Source organism: Nicotiana attenuata, chromosome 7 (assembly GCF_001879085.1).
Source record: "Nicotiana attenuata strain UT chromosome 7, NIATTr2, whole genome shotgun sequence".
Taxonomy (NCBI): Eukaryota; Viridiplantae; Streptophyta; class Magnoliopsida; order Solanales; family Solanaceae; genus Nicotiana; species Nicotiana attenuata.
The window spans coordinates 4,298,198-4,308,466 of NC_031995.1; the positions used below are offsets into that span (position 1 = coordinate 4,298,198).

The window sequence follows — 10,269 nt, forward strand, 5'->3', positions numbered from 1 at the left end:
TGACTCGTGATTCGAATAAAGCAACGATGAAGTTGTCTCCGTGTGACCTATAAATCACGGGTTCGAGCAGTGAAAGCAGCCACTGATGCTTGCATTATGGTAAGTTGTCTACATCACACCCATTGGGGTACGACCCTTCCCTAGACTCTACCTGAACGGGAATGCCTTGTGCACCGGACTGCCTTTTATAAACACCTCCCCAAAGTTGGCCACTATTTTATTTAGCTGCTTCAACTGAATCTATTCGATACCCTAAACAGCAAGTTACTCTAATAAAAGCTTCATCGTCAAACATAACCATAATCATAACAACATCAGAACACATTTTTCCTCGTCTTAGTAATAAAATAACTACAAGAGTAGAAGATAAATCACAACACTTTTTTTCATGTCTTAGTAATAATACAAGAAAATGACACTACATTCTCATAAATAACTAAGATAGTAGAAGACTGACAAGAGCTTAAGGAGATGACTAGCTCACTGCGTAGCTTTCACATCAACAATGGAATCAGGAGTTCCCTCACCACCTGCCAAAAATAAAATGATAATTACAACCGCAGAACTAAAAAAACTTTAAAGCATCAATTTTCTCATCATTTGTCGGTATACAAATTTTTTTGGAAGTTCCAACCTGACCAAAGCAAACACGTTTAAGACTTGATTTTCAGTTACGACCCACGAAGTCGCCACAAAATCAAGGGCTTTTTGGTGACATATCTAGTTGCCTGGAAAGTAAAGATTTTGAAATATTTGGCATGGAAAGTTTTTGTGGCAACCTGATGAAAGTTACCACAGATATGTATTTGTGGAGACCTAGTCCCTTCTTTTGGTCCTTGTTTCCAGTTAAGCTGGAATTTCAGTGTTCCTTTCTATTTGTTTCTGCAGTTAAAAACTTTATGCAGTATTTTCTCTTCAGTATCTGTGCAGAAACGGACAAAAGGTTCCAAGAACACGAGTAGAAGCGGACAAAAGGATTTAAGAAGAGATGGCTTCTATCATGTCCAGAATTCAACAGGTAATGCAGTTTCTATCTTTATAGACATGAAGGCATTAGTGTTCCTAAAAAGCATGATGTAGTTCACCTTTTTTCCCCATATTCTTGACTCAACTGGACGTCGGAAACAGCCTCTCTACTCCAGGGTAGGGGTAAGGTCTGCGTACACACTACCCTCCCCAGACCCCACTTGTGGGATAAAACTGGGTTGTTGTTGTTGTTGTAACTGCCTAACTGGACTCTAGTCTCTAGGGAATGCATAATGAACTAGAGTAAATAGAAAGCCAAGAGGAGTGGTAACCACGGATTCTACAAATACTAACACCTTAATGAAGTTCAGCTTTAGCAAAAGATATGCAGTTGAATAATTAACAACAAAGCACATCAGTATCTTGAACACTAATGCAAGAAGCTCTTCCCATGAATCATGTACTCTTTGAGTAATTTATAACCTTCATACCGTCTAGGTTGGAAAAATGTTTTCGTAAAAATCTGATTGAGTTCAAAATCATTTCTTAGTAAAAAACAAAGAAAAAATGAGCTGGGAAGAGAAAAGCTACACATTCTCTTAGTTCTGCTCTTCAAAAGGTATTGTTCTTTCCTTCGGTGCTAAAGATCCTTGCCATAATCAAGAAGGGAAAAAAAGAAAATGGAGATATTTCATGCGGTGTCAGGATTGGTATAATCATGGTGAAAATGAAGGGAAAAAAATATTATGCTGCAGCTTTAACTATTAGAAGGTTTAAGCTCCCTTAATCTATTTTTTTTTTTTTCATTTTCACATGATTATACCCTACTGAAACTGTGATAGATTTCTATCTCTACCTTTTTTTTATGTAATGATGGCAAGGATCTTTAGCACGGAAGGAAAGAAACAATAACTACGAGAGAAAACCTGACATTCTTATAAAATAACAACAAGAGAAGACAAATCAAACACTTTTTATCATGTCTTACATATAACACAAGTAAAATAACAGTACATTATCAATAATAATTAATAACTAAGATAGTTAGGAGACTGACAATAGCTTAAAGAGATGACTAGCTCACTCTGTAGCTTTCACATCAACAATGGAATCAGGAGGTCGCTCACCACCTGCCAAAAATAAAATGATACTTACAACAAAGAAAAACAAAGCAGGGCAGACCCAAACAAATTCAACTCATCATATGTCTGTATATAAAACAATTTGGACGTTCCAACCTGCACAAAGCAAACATCTTGAAGACTTGAATGAGAAAATGCAAACCTTGCGATTGGAAAAGACAAGTTGCAACTTGCAACTACAAGGGAGTTGAATGTTTTAGGTATAACATAACTTTGATGTGAAACAAAACTCCCGTCCTACTAAAGAGTTTACCAAAGGACCCTAATTACACTACAGGAAAACAGATTTTCAGTTACGACCCACGAAGTTGCCACAAAATCAAGGGCTTTTTGTGGCGACATATCTAGTTGCATAGGCATTTGTGGAGACCTAGTCCCTTCTTTTGATCCTTGTTTCTAGTTAAGCTGGAATTTCAGTGTTTCCTTTGTATTTGTTCTGTAGTTAAACTTAAAAACTTTAGGCAGTATTTTCTCTGCAGTATCTGTGCAGAAATGGACAAAAGGCTCCAAGAACACGAGTAGAAGCGGACAAACAGATTTAAGAAGAGATGGCTGCTACGATGCAGTGTTATCAAATGCGTGCTTATAGCGCACTTAAGCCCTGAAGCAAGGCTCAAAAACGTGTTGAGCACTTCGTCTCGCTTAACAGGTGCTTTAGTGTTGTCATCAAAGCTCTAAGGCATACTTTTCCTTGCCAATGAGCGTAATCCTGAAGAAGCGACACTAAACAATTAATAGTTTACTTTATCGTAAATTTTCTTCAATTTCTTTGTCCATATATATGGTATTCATGCTTATAGATATTAGTCTTTGACTACACACACATATTTGTAGTTTTTCTTCATTTGTGCCTTTCTTCGTTAAAGCTCGTGCTTTATTTGAGCTTTGCGCTTAAAGCCCCAACAAACCTTAGAACTTTTTTGCGCTTTTCACCTTTGATAACACTACTATGATGTCCAGAATTCAACAGGTAATGCAGCTTGTATCTTTATAGACATGAAGGCATTCATCATGTTCCATAAAAACATGATGTAATTCACCTTTTTTTTTTCAAATTCTTGACTCAACTGGACTCTAGGGAATGCATAATGAACTAGAGTAAATAGAAAGCCAAGAGGAGTGGTAGCCACGGATTCTACAAATACTAACACCTTAATGAAGTTCAGCTTTAGCAAAAGATATGCAGTTGAATAACTAGTGTTATTAAAAGCGCTCGCTTCTCGCTTTAAGCGATGAAGCGAGGCGAGGCGCAGTGGTAGCGCTTTTCGGGAAAAAAGGCGACTCACATTAGAAAAGCGAGCGCTTTTCTCGCTTAAGCGAGAAGCGACGAGTTAGAAAAAGCGAGAAAAAGCTCGCTTAAGCGAGCAGAAGGCATCAGCTAGGGTTTTTTTTTAAAAATTTTGGGCAAATAAACATACGAGCAGAAGGCATCTGTTACCAAAACATACGAAGGTCTTCTTCTCCGGCCCAGCGAACTCCAGCGACGACTTCATCTCCGGATCTCGGTAAGTTTCTTCTTCTTCTGTTCTTCTTCTTCAGTTCTTCTTCTTCATGCTCTGTTTTCTGTCTTCTTCTGTTATTCTTCTTCTCTTCTGTTCTTCTTTCAATTTTTTTCACTTTTTAAGCACTCATTTTTTGCCCTAAACGACTTCTTTTTCTTCTGTTATTAAACGTTTCTTTTGTTATCATGATACCACTTCTTTTTCTTCTGTTATGCTCTGTTTTCTGTTATTAAAAGTGCTCTTTATGCTCTGTTTTTTTGTTTTCTTCCGTGAATTAATTGTTTTTTTTTTTTTGGTTGTTGATTGTAGTAAATTTAAGAATTGAATCTATTATTTGCTTAATATGTTATTTTTAATGAGTTCTTAGCCATTTATCTATGCCTATTTTTTTTATTTATGTGTTAAATTGCGCTTCACAACAAAAAAGCGCGCGCTTCGCTTCTGTGAAGCGAGGCTTCGTCGCTTTTTTGCGCTTAACGCTTTCCAAAATATTGTGAATAACAACAAAGCACATTCAGTATCTTGTAGTGATTAAAAAAGCGAAGCGAGGCGTGAAGGGCAGCGCTTCAGGTAATAGAAGCGACTCTGGTACGAAAAAGCGACCGCTTCTCTGTAAAAAGCGAGAAGCGGTGAAGCGAGAAGAAGTGTTAGAAGCGTCCGCTTCTATGTTTAAAATTAACCCAAGCCCAATTTTATTAGAAAACGAGGTTTCTAAGCCATAAACATTGTCTGGACTTCTTCAACAGCAGTGAGACTAGGGTTTTTCTTTGACAACAGCAGCGACTTCTTCTTTTCTTCTTCATCAACTTCTGATTTCTGAAATAATCTCAAAGCATCAACTAGGGTTGTTGTTCTTCTTCTTCAACAGTACAGATATGTTCTGCTTCTGCACTTCTGATTTTCAGTCTTCTTCTTCTTCTTCTTTTTCGTTCTCTCTAAACGTCCAAAAAGCGGCGAAATGTGGGCGAAATTTTTTCAGAAAATTTTTGCCCAATTTTTCCAGTTTCTGCCCAATTTCTGCTACTTCGTCCCTAGTTGATGAAGAAGAAGTTAAAGAAGATGACGAGCAATATAATAATGATAGTGGAATACAAGAATTTGACAATCTTGTAGAAGAATAGGATGCTCATTTTGTGCTTTAATTGTGCTACTCTTTAGTTTTTTAATTGAAGTATTGAACATTTTCTTACAATTACATGTGTTGTCTATGCAGTATTTATTTTAATTTTTTTTTTTAAATTCCGCTTGACTTAAAAAAAGCGAGCGCTTCGCTTCTCGCTTCTCGTGAAATGGAGATTGTCGCTTTTCCTCGCTTCACGCTCTTCACAACACTAATATCTTGAACACTAATGCAAGAAGCTCTTCCAATGATTCATGTACTCTTCGAGTAATTTATAACCTCAGACTGTCTATGTTGGAAAAAAGTTTTGTGAGAATCTGATTGAGCTCAAAATCATTTCTTGGTAAAAAACAAAAATGAGATGGGTAGAGAAAAGCTATACATTCTCTTAGTTCTGCTCTTAAGGAATTGTTTCTTTCTTCAGTACTAAAGATCCTTGCCATCATCAAGAAGAAAAAAAGAAAGAAGAAAGTGGAGATCTTTCATGCGGTTTCAGGAGGTAATCATGCAACAACAACAACAACAACAACGACCCAATGAAATCCCACTAGTGGGGTCTGGGGAGGGTAGTGTATACGCAGACCTTACCCCTACCCCGAAGGAGTAGAGAGGCTGTTTCCGAAAGACCATCGGCTCAAGAAGACAAAAAGACAAAGAAAACAATATAAGTAACACCACCGAAATAATATGGAACAAATATGACAAACATGATAAATATGACAAATAGGAACGATATGAAATCAAGAAGAATGATACAACGCACAGCAAAAGCAAAATAGTATTCCAACCAAACTAGTCTCACATAGTTATGGTATAAGACAAGATTCAACTACCTCCTAACCTACAACCCTAATACTCGACCTCCACACGTTCCTATCAAGTGCCATTTCCTCGGAAATCTGCAACCTCGCCATATCCTGCCTAATTACCTCCACCCAGTACTTCTTTGGTCGCTCTCTACCTCTTCTCGTGCCCTCCACAACCAGCCGTTCGCACCTCCTTACCGGAACATCTAGTCTTCTCCTCCGAACATGCCCGAATCATCAATGGGAGCCACACATACCTTGTCTCGAATATCATCATTCCTAATCTTATCCATCCTAATATGCCTGCACATCCACCTCATCATCCTCATTTCGGCTACCTTCATCCTCTGGATATGTGATTTCTTAACCGGCCAACACTCAGCCCCATACATCATGGCCGGCCTAACCACCGCTTTATAGAACTTACCTTTGAGTATCAGTGGCACTCTCTTGTCACACAATACTCTAGATGTTAATCTCCACTTCATCCATCCTACCCCAATACGGTGTGTAACATCCTCGTCGATCTCCCCTCCCCCGTGGATAACCGACCCAAGGTACTTGAAGCTGCCTCTACTCGGGATGACCTGTGATTCAAGCCTCACATCCACGCCCACTTCCCTCTGCTCAGCACTGAACTTACACTCCAAGTATTCCGCCTTTGTCCTGCTAAGCTTGAAACCCTTAGATTCAAGGGTCTGTCTGCAAACCTCCAGCCTCTCGTTGACATCGGTTAGCGACTCATCAATCAGAACTATGTCGTCGGCGAATAGCATGCACCATGGGACATACCCTTGAATGTGATATGTCAATGCGTCCATCACCAGGGCGAATAAGAACGGGTTGAGCGCAGAACCTTGGTGTAACCCCATAACAACTGGAAAATCCTCAGAGTCGCCTCCTACTGTCCTAACCCGAGTCTTCGCCCCATCATACATGTCCTTAATCGCCATAATGTAGGGAACCGGCACGCCTTTTGCCTTCAAGCTTCTCCAAAGAACTTCTCTAGGAACCTTATCATACGCTTTTTCTAGGTCAATAAACACCATATTCAGGTCTTTCTTCCTATCCCTATACTGTTCAACCAACCTCCTAACAAGGTGTATAGCTTCTGTAGTAGAACGACCTGGCATGAAACCAAACTGGTTGTCAACGGACACCGTCATCCTCAACCTCGCTTCAACCACCCTCTCCCATATTTTCATAGTATGACTCAGTAATTTGATACCCCTATATTGTTACAGCTTTGAATATCACCCTTGTTCTTATACAGTGGGACCACCGTATTCCACCTCCACTCTTCCGGCATCCTCTTCGCCTTAAAAATAACATTCAACAACCTAGTCAACCACTCCAAACCTGCTTTCCCCACACACTTCCAAAATTCTACCGGAATCTCGTCAGGCCAGGTCGCTTTGCCCCTACTCATCTTACTCATAGCTCCCGCGACCTCCTCAACCTTGATGCGCCTGCAGTACCCAAGGTCATTGTGACTCTCGGAATACTCCAATCCACCGAGCACAATATCCCGATCCTCTGCTTCGTTAAGAAGTTTTTGAAAGTAAGTCTGTCATCTCCTCTTAATCTGGGAATCTTCCATCAATACTCTACCATCGTCGTCCTTGATGCATCTCACTCGGTCTAAATCTCGAGCTTTCCTCTCTCTCAGCTTGGACAGCCTAAATAACTTCTTCTCTCCGCCTTTTTCCCCTAGCTCCTCGTACATACGACTATAAGCCGCAGTCTTAGCCTCTCTGACTGCCAGTTTCGCGTTGTTCCTAGCTACCTTATACCTCTCCATGCACACTCGCCTCTCCTCCTCACCTATGCTCCCCACTAACGTCCAGTACGCCTCCTTCTTCGCTTCCACTTTACCTTGTACCACTTCATTCCACCACCAGTCACCTTTGTGCTTTCCGGCGACGCCCGTCGAGACCCCTAACACCTCTCTCGCAGCCTCTCTTATACAGTCAGCTGTCGTTGACCACATAGTGCTCGCGTTACCACTGCTTCTCCAAGCTCCCATAGCCGACAACCTCCCCTCCAATTCTTGGGCTTTATCCTTAGTTAAGGCTCCCCACCTGATTCTCGGTCTTCCTCGAGCACACATTTTCCTCTTCTTCACCATAATACCAACGTCCATCACCAAGAGCCTATGTCGCGTCATGAGTATCTCACCTGGTATCACCTTGCAATCCTTGCACAACCCTCTGTCACACCTCCTGAGGAGGAGATAGTCAATCTGAGTTTGTGCCACCGCGTTCTGAAAAGTAACCAAATGCTCCTCCCTCTTCGGAAAGCTAGAGTTCGCAATCACCAACCCAAAAGCCTTAGCAAAGTCCAGTAACGAGGTTCCTCCTCCATTCCTCTCCCCAAAACCGAAGCCTCCATGCACTTCGACATACCCATCTGCGGTTGACCCAATATGACCATTGAAATCTCCTCCTATAAATACCTTCTCAGCAGGTGGTACCTGACGAACAACTCATCTAACCCCTCCCAAAAGCGTCGTTTAACCTACTCATCTAGGCCCGCATGAGGCGCATATGCGCTAACGACGTTTAGGATGCACTAACCTACCACCAACTTAATAATCATCAACCTACCATTCACTCGTCTAACCTCAACCACAGACTCTCGAAGTTCCCTATCCACCAAAATACCCACTCCATTCCTACCCTTCTGGGTTCCTGAGTACCAAAGTTTATACCCGTCCGCGTCCCTCGCTTTCGACCCTGCCCACCTTGTCTCCTGGACACACGCTATATTGACCCTTCTCTTCTGGAGGATCTTTGCCAACTCCATAGACTTACCTGTCAATGTACCTACATTCCATGACCCAATTCGCAACCGGTAAACACCCTTGTTCCCTTTACCTCCCCTGCCTCCCAACTCACCCCCTAACCCCCGCCCTACCTCCCGACCCACCCCCCGAAGAAATGAGCACACTTGACCATCCCAGACCACAGCCACTATACCTCCGACGAACTAAGGGGAATAACTAACACACACAACAGATCAAACTAGAAAAGACAAAATGCCACTACAGGCACACTAACGCGGTGAACAAACTAATAAGAACTCAGACTACAACAATTCCACTGACACAATAGAGGGAAACAGGAAAATGGGAGGTACCAACTCCCGTGAGTAGAACCTGGGAATTAACTTGGTATACCCGACAGTTTTGCGGCCACCTAGCTCGTTCACGTCCAACTCCTGCCGTCCCTTGCTAACACTTGTGTTGTACTTCACTGTTTGCACGTGCCCGTCTCGCTCGCCGCCCAAAGCCACCGGTCCTAACCTGAAATACACAGAAAATTCCACGGAACCAAACAAATAAGGGTTGTCACCGCTACCACTGGTGATGCCCAGCAGAGAGATAGATCTAGCTTGAGAAAAGAAGGCAGTACTACAAACAAATAAATGAATATATCTGGAAAAAAGTTAATGTTACTATCCGATCAAACAGCAACTTGACCAAAAAAAAAAAAAATTAAAATTTTCAGTAACTCTTCTAGTACCAATTCAAATCAATAGCACAAAATGATAATTGAATTCGAAACAACAGGAGAATAATGCGATTGAATTTATTCGTAATTTACTGAGATAAGCAACAGAAATTGATTCTCCAGCTACGAGAAAAACGTATAATAAGAACAAAATATAGGAGTAACTACAGAGAAATTTAAAGGAAAAAAAAAACAAAACAAAAAAAACAAAAACAAAAAAAAAATCGAGCTCACCGGTTAATGCTGGAGAAACAGTCAAACTATAAACATTTAGAGAGAGAAAAAGGAAGATCGTAGAGAGAATCTCCGGTTGAATAAGACCTTAAGACTGATCTTGGAGGGGTTGCTGCCGGTAAAATTATATATGCATTACTCGAATTTGAGAATACAGAATAAAAAATAACTGAAATTATAATTAAGCTACTTACAAGGTAGAAAACTCTCGAATTTCAAGTGTTTGATAGATGTTTCGAAATTAGTCTTCCCAAAGTTCTCACGAAGTCTTCTTTTGCTAGAGGAGGGTAATCATGGTGTAATGAAAAAAAAAGATTATGCTTCAGCTTTGACTATTAAAAGGTTTAAGCTCCCTTATTCTACTTTTTTTCTGATGATGGCAAGATCTTTAGTACTGAAGAGACAAAACAAATCCTTTAAGAGCAGAAATAAGGGAATGTGTAGTTTCCTGGAGAGGCAAAGCATTATTCTTCATGCGGAACTTGTAATGTTTCTACCTGAACAACATCAAAACTGCAGCTAAAAGTGATTTTCTAGTTCATTTCTTATCCCAGAAAATGACAAAACAAAGAATATCACATATCACAACAGCATTGATCAATGGAATCATGTGAATTCTCTCATAAACATGAATATTCACAAAGTGAATTAGCCAACATACATGTTGCTAAATAACTAAAGATCAGAATGCATCTATTTTCATTCCTTCTCTCATTTAAGAATATGGAAAGAATGCATGATGTTGATTGGGGCTGATAATGAAGTTATACACAGTTATCTTTTTGGTTTGCCGGCAAGCACAATAGACATAGTTTTTACACCATTAGCATAAATGTTGGCATATTGGAATATAACAGATCCAAATGGAGTGAAATGGATAATGATACAGCGGACCACATGATTGAGGCATAGTTGTTGTATTTGTTGCGTAGCAAAATGCACAGGCATAAATCAATGAGTTGTACGTTAGAGAAAACATATACCCCC

The 10,269-nt window shown here is 40.4% G+C and overlaps 2 protein-coding genes and 1 long non-coding RNA gene across 3 annotated transcripts; all 3 read right to left on the reverse strand.

Annotated features, from left to right (window-relative positions):
- Positions 285–5,310, reverse strand: LOC109228577. The gene is made up of 2 exons (XR_002068401.1): positions 2,024–5,310; positions 285–530 (listed from the first exon to the last, which is right to left on the reverse strand). It is a non-coding gene; the product is annotated as an uncharacterized LOC109228577 (long non-coding RNA).
- Positions 5,567–6,965, reverse strand: LOC109229790. Its single transcript, XM_019395343.1, has 3 exons — positions 6,779–6,965; positions 6,473–6,662; positions 5,567–5,753 (listed from the first exon to the last, which is right to left on the reverse strand). Exons 1-3 carry the CDS (start codon positions 6,963–6,965, stop codon positions 5,567–5,569), a joined length of 564 nt encoding a protein of 187 aa, XP_019250888.1.
- Positions 6,449–7,934, reverse strand: LOC109228576 (the record flags this gene model as incomplete). Its single annotated transcript, XM_019393705.1, is given in 1 exon segment — positions 6,449–7,934. A coding segment is annotated over 1 exon segment (828 nt), but the record flags the coding sequence as incomplete, so codon positions are not given.